The sequence below is a fragment of the Melanotaenia boesemani genome, chromosome 2 (assembly GCF_017639745.1).
Source record: "Melanotaenia boesemani isolate fMelBoe1 chromosome 2, fMelBoe1.pri, whole genome shotgun sequence".
In the NCBI taxonomy this organism is placed as follows: domain Eukaryota; kingdom Metazoa; phylum Chordata; class Actinopteri; order Atheriniformes; family Melanotaeniidae; genus Melanotaenia; species Melanotaenia boesemani.
The window spans coordinates 6,274,161-6,290,561 of record NC_055683.1 but is presented as its reverse complement, the minus strand read 5'-3'; the positions used below and the strand labels follow the sequence as shown (position 1 = coordinate 6,290,561).

Here is a 16,401-nt window from a genome sequence, read left to right as displayed (position 1 = left end):
CCAGGTACATATGCATTTGTTTCACGTCCTCAGTGAATGGAAGGAGTTGAGGGTTGTTCCACTTTTCTTCTCTAAGAGTTTGAAGAGTCTTGCTCTTCGAAGATTTTCAAGAAATTCTTCACTGGGGGACTCTGCCATTTGAGTGTCACTATTGCCAATCTTTTTTAAGAGTATGACATAGTTTAAGAGCTAAGGATGGAGTTTTGTATGTATTTTTGTCATCATTAAAACCTGCAACATCCTTGACTGCATCCACCACCAGGTTAAAATTGGAAGGTATGAAGAAGTCTTCAATTCTCTGAAGTTTTCCTGCTCATCTTGAATGCACAATAAGTCTTCCCATCTCTCTCATTTTTTGCCATATGTATTCGTGTTTGGACTTGTGTCCATGTTTGGCATATAAATGTTCACCAAGCCTCAAAAGGGTTTTCTTTTTTTGAATTCACATCAGAAACATCATCTTGATGCATTACATTGACCAGGTCCCAAAATTTTTTGCTGATACCATCAGGAACAGGTTGTGCAAAGGCACATATTGACTGGATTTGAGTTTTGCCTGATTTGTGTGTGCTGCATTTCTGTGAAAGCCTGCATCTGGACATATGCCTCCACAGGGCCTTTCTTTTGAGTAAAGCTGCACAGTTAATACAGTGCATGTAATCACCTGGTTTCACTGGGTTGGAAGTTTGCTGACTTGAAACAAGTGTTCCACTACCAGATTTTAAGACCTCATTATTGTGGACCCGATTTCCCTTGTTCCTGATCAGGTCTAAGTGCAGCTTCCTTTCTCTGGATTTTAATGGAAAGCTTATTGCTTTTGCTACATCAGCTTCAGTGCTGTGTTTACGCAGCAAGTGCCAGGCTATTTTATGGCAGTGTACAGTACAGTAGAGACAATAATGCCTTTTACTGTATATTCTTGCACCATCTTTTTATTTTTTTAAGCTCCATGGCAGACACATTTTTTGAGTCTGTGTTGCAATTTTCAATTTCTGAACTTTTGTCGTCTTCTCCATAGGTTTGGGGTTCGTCTTTTCTTTGCAAGTCTTCTGTGACTTCTTCCATTTTCTTTGTTTGAGTGGTACTTTGTGGGCCAGATTATTTGATCCTTCTGAACGGCTTTCACAGAAAGCCTCCTTTGATGGGACATATTCATCCTCGCTGCTTTCAATGCAGCTTAAAGAGGCTTCAGATCTATCATAGTCTTTGGAGAGATGGCCAAGGTATTCTTTGCTAAGCTGAAAGTAAAGATACAAGAGGCTTACAAACCTACAGGAAAAAAAACTGTTCATACAGTATCTAGATGATTGAATCAAAGCTCTGGCCAACTGAAACAAGCTTTGTACACCATAAAGAGTCATGTAGATATTTTAAATCAATAAAAGGCCCCTAAGTTTAGCTGTGGCCGTCACCACAGTCTATCCTGCACAAATCTACTTACACACACAATTATCAGGTTTTCATAATTTTAATTGTAAGGTGTGGCAGACTGCTCTTCTGTAGGTAATGCAGGTATATAATGACCTCATAAAAAATAAAGTATGCTTTTTTTAAGTATGTATTAGAGCTCTTAGCCATCCAATTTCAGTCATTTTTAAATGCCTATGTTATTCATTTGTGCAGCAAAAATGATTAATTAATTAACATTAATTTTCTATTTAATTAAAGTGACCTACAGATTATGACAACTTACAAAAACACTGTCCGTCCGTTCCAAAGGTGGTACAGCTGGATCGGTATCAGATGCTCCTTCTGACAAGCACATAGTTGCACTGCTGTCAGAGTTAGTTTCCTGGAGGTAAAAAACATAAAATAGTTTATCATTTCTGAAGCATTAAATAATTCCATACATTTGTAAGAACAATCTGTGTAATGTCTGTATTGCTGCGCAACATAACCGGCATGTAGCCTCTCTTTACAAACTTCTGTTAAATGCTGGAACAGTAGCAACTACAAATCTACTGCATTGTACTATGGGTGCTGCAGTCAATCTGTTCCTAGTCTAATGAAACGCCAAAAATGACTAAACATTTTCACCTAACACAAAGATGTATTCAAGCTTACAAGTGGTCTATAGTGTGACTATTTTGTTTGCAAATGGGACATAAAATTTGCAAAGTGCAACTACCTCTTTCTTGGTGGAACTGGTGCACCTAACATTTCTCAGAACAACCTACGCAAATGTCTGTTCCATATTCTGTGTTTACTCCCTCTTAGGCCAAGTTCAGAGGAAGATGACAATGTGATGTGTAAAAAAACAAACAAACAAAAAAAAAAGCCTAGAGAAGAAGAGGGTCCTCTCCTTTGACATGTGTTGTTTGAAATCAAGACCAGGAGACAGACATTCGATTATAAATAAAATAAATAAATTAATTAAATTAAATAAAAAAAAATGACACCCAACACTATGCAGCTCTAGCAAAACAAAACAAAGAAAAAAGCTGCATCTGTTTCTGGTGAATCATCTGAGTAATACTAACTGAAAAATCAGGCTGGAAAATCAGAGTTGCCAAGATACATGGAAAATAATAATATTATAATAATAATAATAATAATAATAATAATAATAATAGGTATCCTTGGGCAAGACACCGAACCCCAAATTGCTCCTGATGGCTCGTGGTTGAGCGCCTTGCATGGCATATGAGGCCAGATCAGTCTCAATAGGAATGAACTCACGCCAGGTTTTTCACAAATGCACATGCTCTGGTTTGCATTTGTATTTCAGAATCGGAAATGCACACTTGCTGTTTCACAAATGCACATGCTCTGGTTTGCATTTGTATTTCAGAATCGGAAATGCACACTTGCTGTTTCACAAATGCACATGCTCTGGTTTGCATTTGTATTTCAGAATCGGAAATGCACACTTGCTGTTTCACAAATGCACATGCTCTGATTCACAAATATAATTTTGAGGCACACTTGTAAGATTATACGAATTGCTGAACGTGCATTTACGAACTGCTTCTCATTTGTGAACATCTCTGCATTCGTGAGAGAATTCTCTGCGGTGGATTTTGAGACTCCCCTGACGTCGCAGGGTAACGAATGTCACCATTGGTTGACTAATCTGTCAATCAAATTTCCGAGTGTGATTGACAGATTCATCAGTCAATCAGGTGTGTTTGCATTCAGCCAATCATACTGCTCCTTACATTTTCTCCATACTTTTAAACCTGTCGCAGAGCTATTTGAGCATGGTAGTTCAAGTCCAACTAGCGGGCAGACATGGAGGAGACGCAACAATCACAACCTGTAAGTAACACATTTATCTTACATTCCCTCGTTGTAAATCATGTAATGTTATCGAATTAACAATTGAAACGTTCTGCTCAGCCCAGTTACATGTTTGCATGCTTTATGTTCAGTTCAGTCCAGACATTGTGTCAGGTAGGGCTGTAGCCCAGAACTTTCTTTCTGACGTCTGAGTTTTTAAAAATGCAACCTGTGGGGCCTAGCCAATGTCCAAACAAAGTGAAAGACTGTTCGTGTGCAGCTCCGGGTCCCCCATAGATGTACAAAATAAAGGCTAGATGACTCGCCCGCGCTGCTGGCCAGTGCGCTGGAACGTCTACACTGGGCTGCCATCTTACCACTGGCCGCTCGCTCACTTTTAACATTAATTTAATGGGGCATGTAGTTTATAAATAACCACTACTTGCTCAATTTTATACCGATTTTCAACCCCCTTGATTTGTTATACACATCAGACATGTGGTTCGGACACTGCATACTTATGAATAATTATAGCCGTGAACTTTCGTATGAAAATAAACTAAGGGGCTATGTATATACACAGGGCAAGGCATTTATGTCAAATCAAGGTTTTTATTTCGTTTAGAAACATTTACTCAGGAAAACTGTGAAAGTAAGGAGACATACAGAGAATACATCAGTATCTCATTGGAAATACCTTCAATGTCTGAATGACATCACGTAACATTACACACAAACATGTTGGAAAACCGATACGTTAGCTTAACGCTAACGTCTACGGGAAATGCAATTGGCAAGCTAGCGGTTAGCATGCGCAGGTGATTAGACGAACTACCCTTCAATAAATGCTTACTTCAGCAATATTTTATGTTTTCACTTACAAACTGACTAGAATAGTCACAGGGAAATGTTTCTGGCCATAAAGCGTAACGAGAAAACATCTGAACTTCCGGACGGAGGGGACAAAACTCTGCTTGTAATAATATCTGCATCAGAGGGCTGCTGGACCATCTCTCAATACAGATCATCATGATGGTTCTGGATTTTCTGGCAATAGAATAACAAAGTTCATTAATTAATGATTTGGAAAACAGCATAATTGTTTACATGTTTAAGATGTTTGTCAGTATCAGAGTGGTTTGTAAAATACTTCTAAAATTAACAGGGAATTAGTTCATAATCTTACTGCTTGTGTTTATTGATGAAGAAAGTAGTTATGTGCAGTATGAAGCAAAAAATGTATTCCCCTCTTCATGTTCACTGTAGGGAGCAATGATACCTTCATTGCTTTTTAGGTTTTATTATATGTCCTATGTTGCACCTTCATTTGTTTTTATAGAGTTGAACTAGTTTTAAGTTTTAATGTTTTATTTGGGAAAAATACTTCAGTAGAGTTAAATTTATCTGGTCCTTTTTCTCCTTTTTGCTGATCCGAAAATAAATCTGATCCATGTCTCAGAAGCCGTGAGCCAATCCATGAGTTAAGTCATCTGTTGAACCACTCATTCTCAATAAGATGTCTATTATTGGAAATTAATGGAGGATAGGGAGGTATGAACCATCCACCTATAATAGCTTCTTGTTCATGAGAATTATCATTGCTAGGGTGTTCAAACAAAACAGAAGTCCCCTTTTTAAAATATTTGTAAGGTGTGTAGTTTAATCTTAGCCAACTAATAGTAATCTGATCCATGTTTGTCATGTTTTATTTATTTTCTAGGAATCACTGAGACGTGACATCCTTCAAAGATTGTATGATCAACTCTCAAGTATCTTGGCAAGACAACCCGTTGATGTGGAAGGACTTCAGTTTGTCTGCCACCATTATTCAGTTTTATTAAGTGCTCTTGGTAACATTATTGATGTAGGAGAGGATATACTTTCAGCTCTGTCAGATCTTTATACTATTATCCAGCAAGAAAAAGATAATCAAAGGACATTTATCACTGTTAACTTGGAAAGTGGTTCTTGTGGCCGTCCACGATTGGCGGTGTCACGAGAGACTATAGAACATCTTGTGGAGATGGGTCTACCAACAAGTTTTATTACCAAACTCCTTGGTGTGTCTAGAGCAACCCTTTTTAGGCGGATGTCTGAATATAACATTTCCGTATCTGCCACATACAGTAAATGCAGTGATGAGGAATTGGATTCCTTGATCACAGCAATTAAGAGCAGTATGCCAGATGCTGGGTACAGGGTAGTCCGAGGTGCTCTACTTGTTAAAGGCCACAGAGTACAGTGGGATCGACTGTATGCATCCATGCATCGTGTGGACAGTGGCGGTGTGCTCGCCAGGATGACGCGTCTCGGATGTGTGGTGAGGAGGACGTACACGGTTCCTTACCCGAAATACATGGTGCACATTGACACCAATCACAAGCTTATTAGGTATGTCTGTGTGTATTTGACAGAAGATGAAACAGAATAGTAAACCACTTTAAATTAGAGCAGGGGTGTGAGACTGCTGATCAAAATGGGTATTATTTTGCGAGTTGCATATTACATTCTCTGTTTTTAACAGGTACAACATTATTATCTTTGGGGGAATAGATGGCTACTCAAGGAAGGTAGGACTTTTTATTGACAGTGACAAAACTGCTGCAATTTTTTTTTTCGGAATATCTTCTATTCTAGAGCCATGTTTTAAACATTAATCAACTTCTCATATGAAGTAGAAGGCTGCATAAAGATTGGGTCCTGCTGGGAGCGGGTGGTTTGAACTGTGCTATAGATGGAAACAAGCAGCAAAAAGAAACAGATATTATGATGTAGTAGAAAGCCACAAATGTACTTTTGTTTTTTGGGTTTTTTTTTTTCGAGAAAATTTGTAAATCCTCTCAATTAATGTGGGAACTTGGTCCACATGCATAAGTGTTTCCAATCCATATTTATTTAGAAAATGGATGGATATGCCCTGGACAAGCTTTCATACCAATTTGCTGCTTGCTCCACATGTCTTTCAACTCTGTCATTAGACAAACATGAAATAAGATGTGCATCAGGGTTTTTTTTATTTTTATTTTTTACCAGCGATGAGCTGTCATCACCAGCAACTATTACAACTCACTGTGTGTGAATCTTTGTTGCATAGTAAAGATTCATAACTTCATCCTGGCACTAGGCCTCCTTCTGTTAGGAAGCACTAGCTCCCTCCTGCATTTTGTTATTCTCGTGTGCAAAGGGGAATCATGGGCACCTAACATTCACTGTTTTTTTTTGTTGGTATCAATCATTTCCTGTCAAAGTGTTGTTCTTCTAAGTGAAGAATTTGTCATTGTTCAATGAGGAGGCCTGTCTACCATGGAATTTCCTTACAGCTTGTATGTATGTGTGTGGGTGCGTTCTCAGTCTTAATTGAATAATTGAATGGAAATAATGAGAAAGTTGAAGGGAAAGGATTGTACTAAATATGTTTGATTTTCTAAAATTCTGTTCTGAATTGTTAATGTGTATACTGCAGAATTAAGCTCATGAGCACATAAGAATATGTTTCAGGATCATGATGTTTTGTTAATCAGCTTGTTACCTTATTTTTCAGAAGTCTGCTGTGATAGGTCTGTTGGAATTGAGAGGGTGGGGCCTTGGGTAATAAATAGGAAGTGCTGCCAAGCAGACTGGTTGGACTGCCCAGAGGGATGAAGTTTGTTTGGTGTGCAGAATGGCCAAATAAATTGTGTTTTTTTCCCATACCAAATGAAAATGGATTTATTCTTCCCATGCTCACACATCGTCATGCCACACCTTCAACCTTAAGTACTGTGTGATTAGCTAGATAAAAGGTCGAAAAATAAAATCAGTGAAGAATAGAATATGAAACATCTTTTATATAATTTAAAGCTTAAATGAAAATGGTGAAATAAGAGCGCTATTCCTGACTAGTGTCAAAATACAAGCTGAAAAAAGTAATGTTTTCTCCTGTGGGATGGTAGAAAACCAGTGCATCTCTATTATTGAGCGGGCATAAATTCTGAATTTGGTGTAAGCGGACAGGACTCTTAACACATGTTGTGGTAATGGTCAAAAATTCTGATGCAGCTAGCAGGAAAGGGATTAAAAAAAAATGTCCAGTCAAAGTCTCTAGTATGCATCTGTCCTTTCTGTGAGATTTTATTTGGAACTATATTCCAATCTGGCAATACAGTTTATCACCTCTGATCTTACTGTTCCTGTCATTTAGTAATAGTTTTGGCTCCTAGAGAAATTTGTTGAGATTATTTGTGCTTGTATTACATAGATCATGTACCTGAAGGTAGCAGACAACAACCGCGCAGACACCCACTTGGCCTTCTTCAGTGAAGCTGTGAATGAGCATGGCTTTCCTCTGAGGTATTCATGTTATTCCAGGCAAAAAAACTATTATATAACTTAACACTGGTGCCATAGCAAAAGTATTTTTTGCCTACAATTTATTATTGACCTTTTTAAAAATGTAAGCATCCTAGTTAAAAATCATGCCATTTGAGTGGAAATTTGCATTTTCCACAAAAGTGTCCCTATGTGTACCAGTGGGTTAATTATGCAACATGGTTTACAGACTAATTATTGGCTATTTACATAAGGAAATTTACCTAAAACCATTTAAGAATTAATATAGATTTTATTGTATTTGTAATCTTAGAGATGTGGTTTAAGAGCCATGTTATACATGTTATTTTAATGTTCATTTCAGGGTGAGAGGAGATCATGGGGGAGAAAATGTTGGCGTAGCAGAATTAATGTTCTCAGTCCGTGGAACTGACACCAACAGCTTCATTGCGGGTAAAAGCGTACACAATCAACGGTGAGTTAAATCTAATTTTGGAAGATTCATTATATATAAACAAAATATATAATTGCATAATAAATTCTTACATATTATACACGTTTTTTTAAACTTTTTTTCCTAATACAGGATTGAACGCCTCTGGCGTGACGTCTTCATGTGTGTTTCCGGCTTGTATTACAACATCCTGCATTCTCTGGAGGACCAAGACTTGCTCGACATTGCCAACATCCATCACCTATTCTGCTGCCACTACGTGTTTCTGCCACAGATCCAAGCCAGCCTGGATGTTTTTAGTAAGGCGTGGGACAACCATCCAATCAGGACAGAGCAAAACCTGACACCAAATCAGCTCTGGCAGCTAGGCCTGGCCCAAAATCCTGTCTCTGATCCAGAGGTAATTACATTCTTTTAGAAATGTCTTATCTCAGCTCTTGTTGATTGTTGACTAAAAACCAAATGTTAGAAAACTTTAGGCAGAGTTCGGATAATCTCCCACTGCATCCTGCTTCTTAGATAATTTTTTTTGAATCTCACAGTGCTAGTGTTTGTGCACTCCCCAAGAAAAGCGTCATTATGTCGACATTACAACTACATTAATTTCTTCACATTTTTGTACAAAATTAGCTTTTATTATTTCACAACTACTATATATCAGGTGGAAACCATTATCTTTTTTCAATTTTTAAAATTGTGAATATAGCACATCTGCAAGCTCAAAATGCTTTGCTATACAGTGCATTATGAGCTTGCAGATGTGCCATTTTCACTACTTTTGCATGATTTAAGTAGGGCATTAATTTACAAAAACAAAACACTTCAATTGAATTTGAGATGCAAAGTTCGGCCTGATTGCAACTAACTTATGTTAATCATGAGGACATAGTGCTTGTTTTAAATGTTTACTTAAGATTGATTACGCATAATGTTCATATACTGTCTTTGTCAGGGTATACTGATACCAGAGATTGAATGGGAGGAGAGTGGATACGTGACAGAACCTCATCCTGGGATCAATGTCCCTGTACTAGACAGCCCTCTTTCAGATCCCCAACTGTTGGAACTGCAAGACAACATCAATCCATTACAACATTCAGACTGTTTTGGAGTGGACATATATCTTCACACTGTCCAGTATGTTGAAAACTTACTTGGGGCAAATTAATTACATTACATGAGGAAGGGAGGAAGTATGAGAGGAAAGAAGAACAGTTGAAATAGATGGTCAGTTTAAATGTTAATGTACTGCTGTATTGTTGTTCAGGGAACTTGTCATTGTAAAGTGCAATGGTGTTTTAGGACAGACTTAAAAACAAATGCATTTATTAAACAATTGCAAAGTTTTTCCTCTAAATACTTTGTGACAGAGCCCTACTTGATTTTAGACCATGGCTAGATTGAAAAGGCTGTTGACAATTTAGTTTAAAGAAAAGCTCTACAAAATGTGAATGGTCCCTTTTCATCATTGTGTCTCTGAAGTATAATTTTATCTGCTCATTTGTCATTGCTTAGTGAAATGGTATAGGGGTACTGTGCTGTCACCGTGTGAAATTCAAATTTTTTCCTTGTACTTTGAAAAAATAAAGAATTTGGAAAGAACCCATCTTCTGCTTAGTTGTTCAAGAGATAGTCAGGTGCAAGAGTAATATACAGTAGGACAGTTTTTACCAAAACTTTATTGTAATGTTACAATACAGTTAAACTAGTGGTATGTCGATTGCATACACAAGAATCTTTACTTGAACAAATTCTGCAGAATCCCAAGATGAATTTTTATAGTAAGTGATTGCTCCACAACAAAACTGAGTTGGACTATTGTATACACTATACAATATATAGCATTTCAAGTACCTGAACAATTGCAGTTTTTTTTTCTCCAACTACATTTTAAAATGCCTATGTCACAGGTTGTACTGTATACAAAATTTACTAAAGCACCCCAATTTAAGTGCCTGAACAATGGCAGTAAGACAATATAGAATTTTTTTTTCAAAGTGACAAGTGCAAGACCTTATTTCAACCTGAACCTACTAAACAAAACCAAAGCCAGAGGCCTTCCATCAAGTCTACGAACAATTACTTAAAACTATGCATCAATTAGTAGCAGTCCCCACCCCCTTTTAACACCTTGGGTCACATTTGCACTACACCATCCCAAAGCCAGAGCTGATGGAATTGAGGGCCATCATCACATCTTGGTGGAACATTGTGTAGGTCTGGTAGTGGCAAGGAAGCTCCAATGTGTGCAAGCAGGTGTGCGCTACTGGATAAGTTGAGCGTACAACCTTCATGTAGAGACAACTCATTTGCTGCTCCCAGCCAACCCAGAACCTCATGAGGTCACGCAGCACCTCTGGTGATGCTATGTAGAATAACGTTAAAAATGTGACACCGCAAATGCAAGTATAATAAGATGTTATTACAAATGTGCAAACACTTAGCAATAATAGCCGATCTACAAGCGTGCAATGTGTTGTGCAATGTTAGTAGGCAAGCTTGTAGATCTGCAATTTCACTGAACAGCCATCTATTATAACCAAGATACTACTGGAGATGCAACGCATAAGGAAATAAGATACCGTTACCTTCCTCTATGAATCTCCTCAAAAATCCAGTGACTGCACTGATGTTCATCAATGGAACAGGCTCGTCCTCTTCCTCATCGCTGTCACATGAAGGTTGTGGCCAGCGAATGGTCTCGATCATGGTCTACAGTTCAGATAAGAAGTATTTCATGTTAAGATTCTGAGTGATTGTGTTAAGCAGTTATCTCAGCTATAGCATTGCGACTGAATGTTTGTCCAGTAACAGGAGTCTGTTTACAGCTTTTTAACAGGAAATAGATTTTCATTTGTGTCAATTTCCTCCCATCATGAGAAAAACAAATATCTTTGATAATACTTTAATTCTGTCCGCTTATTTCTTTGTGATCACTTCCAATATCACTTGATTACCCAGCTGCTTGATTTGATTTTTTACTGAATTAAACTAGTATCAGTATCCCTAACTGACATTTTTTATTTTGTTAGGACCTAAAGAGATCCCTGTTACAGAGCAAACACTCAGCATCACACAATACTTTGAGAATACAGAGCAAATAACTTATTTTAACATGGAAAATAAATGCTGTAAGATTAAAACTCAGATGCTGCAGGATGATCTACCATCATATGGCATTGAACTCCAAATACACTTACTCAAATCTTTAAAATATGCCAGAAATGATAATCAAGACACATGCCATCTTACCTGTGAGTTAAGTTCCACATTTGACTCCCTTGGGAAAAGTATGGGGTGGACATCTGGTCTGGCTGAAATTAGCGGCCAGATTCCAGTTTCTTTCAGGCCTTTCCGGATCTGCTTAATAGGCTGGATTCCATTGTGAAGTACCTGCAAAACAGGAGTGACAGGACAGAAGGTTGTTATTGCAGACGCTAAGACACTATTTTATCTTAAAAGTCATTACAGGTACACAGATACAACACAAGTGTAACAATAGCCAACCTCCATTATTTATCCCAATTGCTGCGGCTGGTAACACTAGGTTAAATTCAGAAAACCTTTATTTGTCCCACAGTGGAGAAATTTGCAGCTCAACAGCAGCGAATAGACAAAGGATAAAATAGCAATAAGAAAAAGTAAACAAGTCAAATTGTTAAATTTATATAAGTAGTCTCATGTCAGCAGTATGCTGTCTCAATAAGGTAAAATGCTTACTGCTTTTGTAAGCAGCAACTGGAACAGCCAGTCATGATTGGTGGAGGTAGGAGTAGGTTGATACCAGGACAGGCAAAGATCAGTCAAACTGTTGGTTTCTTCTGCAGTAAGTTCTGCCTTCTTGAGCTACAGACAGGGACACAAAAAGTTTGTAAAATTTCCCCAACACTGACCAATAATTTTGCCATCATTTGATGATACATATGCAACACATGCAGCACTGTGGTGCATTGATGTATTACAAGCTAACTTTTAAGTTAGCTTGGTGAGTTACTCACCAAACCAATAGTTTCCCGATGATCAAGATCAGCAACATCCTCAAGGGTCAGAGCTGCTGCGGCAGTTTCAGTCTCCCCCCCAGTTAACAGAGTCACGACAGCCAAACTGAGTCCTGGGAATCCAGAGCCGCCATGAATGAAGTTATGGCCAAGAATCCGACCAGCCATCTGAAACAGCTTGCATTCCCGAAGTACACCAGCTACTGAGGGAACCAGATGATCTTTTTCCCCTTCAAAAAGGGGTGTAAGACTAGCAGAGCCTTAAAAGATAAAATGCATAAAAGATATTTCAAATGAAAAAAAATAAAATAAAGGCACCTGCATTCATCTAAGCAACCCATCTACTGAAAAGGTGACAGGATTCAAAAGAGAGACGCTTGGGGGTGGAGGAGTGAGGTGGAGTCTGAAGAGGTGAGTTTTCAGACAGCGTTATAAAATTGCTTGTTGGCAGGTCGGAACACAGGAGGGTGTTTAAGGAAAGGCTTAAAACAGACTTTGTGCTAGGCGTTTAAAGTGAGTGGGATGGGGTTGGAGGAGTGAAAACTTTACGATAAAGTAGATGTTTAACCATGATGGCGAACACTATCTTTCTCTTTGTCTCCTCCGGCCGGGTCCAGTGTTAAAGGAATACTTCACCCTCAGAATGATGTGCCTTCATTTTCTAATCATCCTCATGCTGATTAACACTCTGGAACACTTTTTTGACATTTATCATGCAGCCAGAGATGTGGGGAGATTTTCACTCTTCATCAATTATGTTACAGTGATGTTGAACGCCGTCAGTTCAGATAGGTCCATAAAAGTCCACAAAAACTTGGCAATATTCCTTCATACTGTGACGCATACATAGTGTCCTGAGTGGGTAGCATCCATAATTTTATTGAAACTATATCATTTAGTATATTATTTTTATGGCTTTAACAGTAGTGCACGGCATTTCGTGGATGAGTTCCACAACACAATGGAAGCCGCAGCAGACCAAACCATCTGGGGAGTGCGTACAGCCCATATTCTGACATTAATACAAGCGTAGAAGAAGAAATTTGCTGTTTATACTGTGCTAAGCAACCAAGCTGAGGTCAAACAAAAGGAAGAAAGAAAAAGGGGCTGTAAGCGCTTCCCGGATGGTTTGGTTTGCCGAGGCTTCTATAGTGTCATGGACGTTCATTGGGGAAATGTCATGCACTACTGTTAAAGCCGTAAAAATATAATAAATTATGTTGTTCCGAGTTTGGACGGTACCCACTCAGGACACTTACAATAAATTGGACAAGCAGTATGGAAGAATATTACCAAGTTTTTGTGGACTTATCTGAACTGACGGTGTTCAACATCACTGTAACAGAATTGATGGAGAAGGAAAACCTGCCCACCATGATAAATATAAAAAGAGTGTTAATCATCATGAGGGTGAGTAGAAAATGAAGGCACATCATTCTGAGGGTGAATTATTCTTTTAACTTGTATGCCATAAATTAACACAACTTGTATTCAGGGTTAAGATTTTTGGAAATCTAGACTAATCTTTGGATCTTGTGTTGCCCAATGTCTTAAATTAGAACTGCATCACCTTTTCAAGGCCTCCCTCATGGTAGGAGCACTGGGCTGAGTACTCAAGGGTCTGCTGCTTCCAGCCATGACTGGGGTGGTTTGGTCTGATGAAGACAACTTGCTGCCCAATAGTTCACATAAAGATTTAGCTGTACGCAGGACCAAAGGTGATAGTTCCTATAAAAATATAAATAACCAGTGAGTAAAAAAGTCATCAAAAGACACAGGCAGACAGAGTCACAGATACATGAAATGATAAAGCAATGCTTATTTTGTGATTATCTTATGTGCCAGAGCTCATTAATGTGAACTTGAAGATATATTCTTTTCCATAAAATACATTTAACTATCAAGGAATTATGACACAAGATCCTCTCCAGTGAACTCAAATGAGTTGGCTCACGGCTTCTGAGACATGGATCAGATTTATTTTCGGATCAGCAAAAAGGAGAAAAAGGACCAGATAAATTTAACTCTACTGAAGTATTTTTCCCAAATAAAACATTAAAACTTAAAACTAGTTCAACTCTATAAAAACAAATGAAGGTGCAACATAGGACATATAATAAAACCTAAAAAGCAATGAAGGTATCATTGCTCCCTACAGTGAACATGAAGAGGGGAATACATTTTTTGCTTCATACTGCACATAACTACTTTCTTCATCAATAAACACAAGCAGTAAGATTATGAACTAATTCCCTGTTAATTTTAGAAGTATTTTACAAACCACTCTGATACTGACAAACATCTTAAACATGTAAACAATTATGCTGTTTTCCAAATCATTAATTAATGAACTTTGTTATTCTATTGCCAGAAAATCCAGAACCATCATGATGATCTGTATTGAGAGATGGTCCAGCAGCCCTCTGATGCAGATATTATTACAAGCAGAGTTTTGTCCCCTCCGTCCGGAAGTTCAGATGTTTTCTCGTTACGCTTTATGGCCAGAAACATTTCCCTGTGACTATTCTAGTCAGTTTGTAAGTGAAAACATAAAATATTGCTGAAGTAAGCATTTATTGAAGGGTAGTTCGTCTAATCACCTGCGCATGCTAACCGCTAGCTTGCCAATTGCATTTCCCGTAGACGTTAGCGTTAAGCTAACGTATCGGTTTTCCAACATGTTTGTGTGTAATGTTACGTGATGTCATTCAGACATTGAAGGTATTTCCAATGAGATACTGATGTATTCTCTGTATGTCTCCTTACTTTCACAGTTTTCCTGAGTAAATGTTTCTAAACGAAATAAAAACCTTGATTTGACATAAATGCCTTGCCCTGTGTATATACATAGCCCCTTAGTTTATTTTCATACGAAAGTTCACGGCTATAATTATTCATAAGTATGCAGTGTCCGAACCACTTGTCTGATGTGTATAACAAATCAAGGGGGTTGAAAATCGGTATAAAATTGAGCAAGTAGTGGTTATTTATAAACTACATGCCCCATTAAATTAATGTTAAAAGTGAGCGAGCGGCCAGTGGTAAGATGGCGGCCCAGTGTAGACGTTCCAGCGCACTGGCCAGCAGCGCGGGCGAGTCATCTAGCCTTTATTTTGTACATCTATGGGGGACCCGGAGCTGCACACGAACAGTCTTTCACTTTGTTTGGACATTGGCTAGGCCCCACAGGTTGCATTTTTAAAAACTCAGACGTCAGAAAGAAAGTTCTGGGCTACAGCCCTACCTGACACAATGTCTGGACTGAACTGAACATAAAGCATGCAAACATGTAACTGGGCTGAGCAGAACGTTTCAATTGTTAATTCGATAACATTACATGATTTACAACGAGGGAATGTAAGATAAATGTGTTACTTACAGGTTGTGATTGTTGCGTCTCCTCCATGTCTGCCCGCTAGTTGGACTTGAACTACCATGCTCAAATAGCTCTGCGACAGGTTTAAAAGTATGGAGAAAATGTAAGGAGCAGTATGATTGGCTGAATGCAAACACACCTGATTGACTGATGAATCTGTCAATCACACTCGGAAATTTGATTGACAGATTAGTCAACCAATGGTGACATTCGTTACCCTGCGACGTCAGGGGAGTCTCAAAATCCACCGCAGAGAATTCTCTCACGAATGCAGAGATGTTCACAAATGAGAAGCAGTTCGTAAATGCACGTTCAGCAATTCGTATAATCTTACAAGTGTGCCTCAAAATTATATTTGTGAATCAGAGCATGTGCATTTGTGAAACAGCAAGTGTGCATTTCCGATTCTGAAATACAAATGCAAACCAGAGCATGTGCATTTGTGAAACAGCAAGTGTGCATTTCCGATTCTGAAATACAAATGCAAACCAGAGCATGTGCATTTGTGAAACAGTAAGTGTGCATTTCCGATTCTGAAATACAAATGCAAACCAGAGCATGTGCATTTGTGAAAAACCTGGCGTGAGTTCATTCCTATTGAGACTGATCTGGCCTCATAAATTCAGGGTCTGCACACTTCGAAGTGCACAGACTACGTAGGCTACAGAGTGTCCTCCGTAGTCTACACACTTCGAAGTCTGCTTAACGTTCATGAAATGGGACAGCCTACCTACTCTAGAAGAATTTCCCGTAGCAACAACACAGGACATTGAATCACTTAAACCTCCGAAATTACTCGTAGGAAATGTCAGTAGACGCTGAACACGGAGCACAGTAAAAAAAAAAAAAAAAAAAACGGTTTGAGGCTCTGTTGTTTTCCAGCTGGTACACACTTCATTAACCCCTTAAAAGTCACTGAATATCAAATATTACCGAATTTTAATGTCACCATTTAACAAACATGCTTTAAATGTACTTGATTTTGTAACGTTTATACTAAAGTGTAGTTAAAAAACATACTTTTTTTAAAATAAAACTTTATTTAA

The 16,401-nt window shown here is 38.3% G+C and overlaps 2 protein-coding genes across 2 annotated transcripts; one reads left to right on the top strand and one right to left on the bottom strand.

Annotated features, from left to right (window-relative positions):
- The first annotated feature begins 3,224 nt into the window (after positions 1–3,224).
- LOC121654212 lies at positions 3,225–9,529 on the top strand. Its single transcript, XM_042008239.1, has 7 exons — positions 3,225–3,258; positions 4,940–5,610; positions 5,744–5,789; positions 7,457–7,548; positions 7,892–8,002; positions 8,114–8,381; positions 8,934–9,529. The coding sequence occupies exons 1-7, from the start codon at positions 3,232–3,234 to the stop codon at positions 9,147–9,149; spliced, it is 1,431 nt and encodes a 476-aa protein (XP_041864173.1). The 5' UTR covers positions 3,225–3,231; the 3' UTR covers positions 9,150–9,529.
- Positions 9,530–9,652: 123 nt separating this feature from the next.
- LOC121654576 lies at positions 9,653–12,239 on the bottom strand. The gene is made up of 5 exons (XM_042008788.1): positions 11,980–12,239; positions 11,702–11,827; positions 11,234–11,374; positions 10,570–10,693; positions 9,653–10,346 (listed from the first exon to the last, which is right to left on the bottom strand). The coding sequence occupies exons 1-5, from the start codon at positions 12,145–12,147 to the stop codon at positions 10,129–10,131; spliced, it is 777 nt and encodes a 258-aa protein (XP_041864722.1). The 5' UTR covers positions 12,148–12,239; the 3' UTR covers positions 9,653–10,128.
- Positions 12,240–16,401: the final 4,162 nt, after the last annotated feature.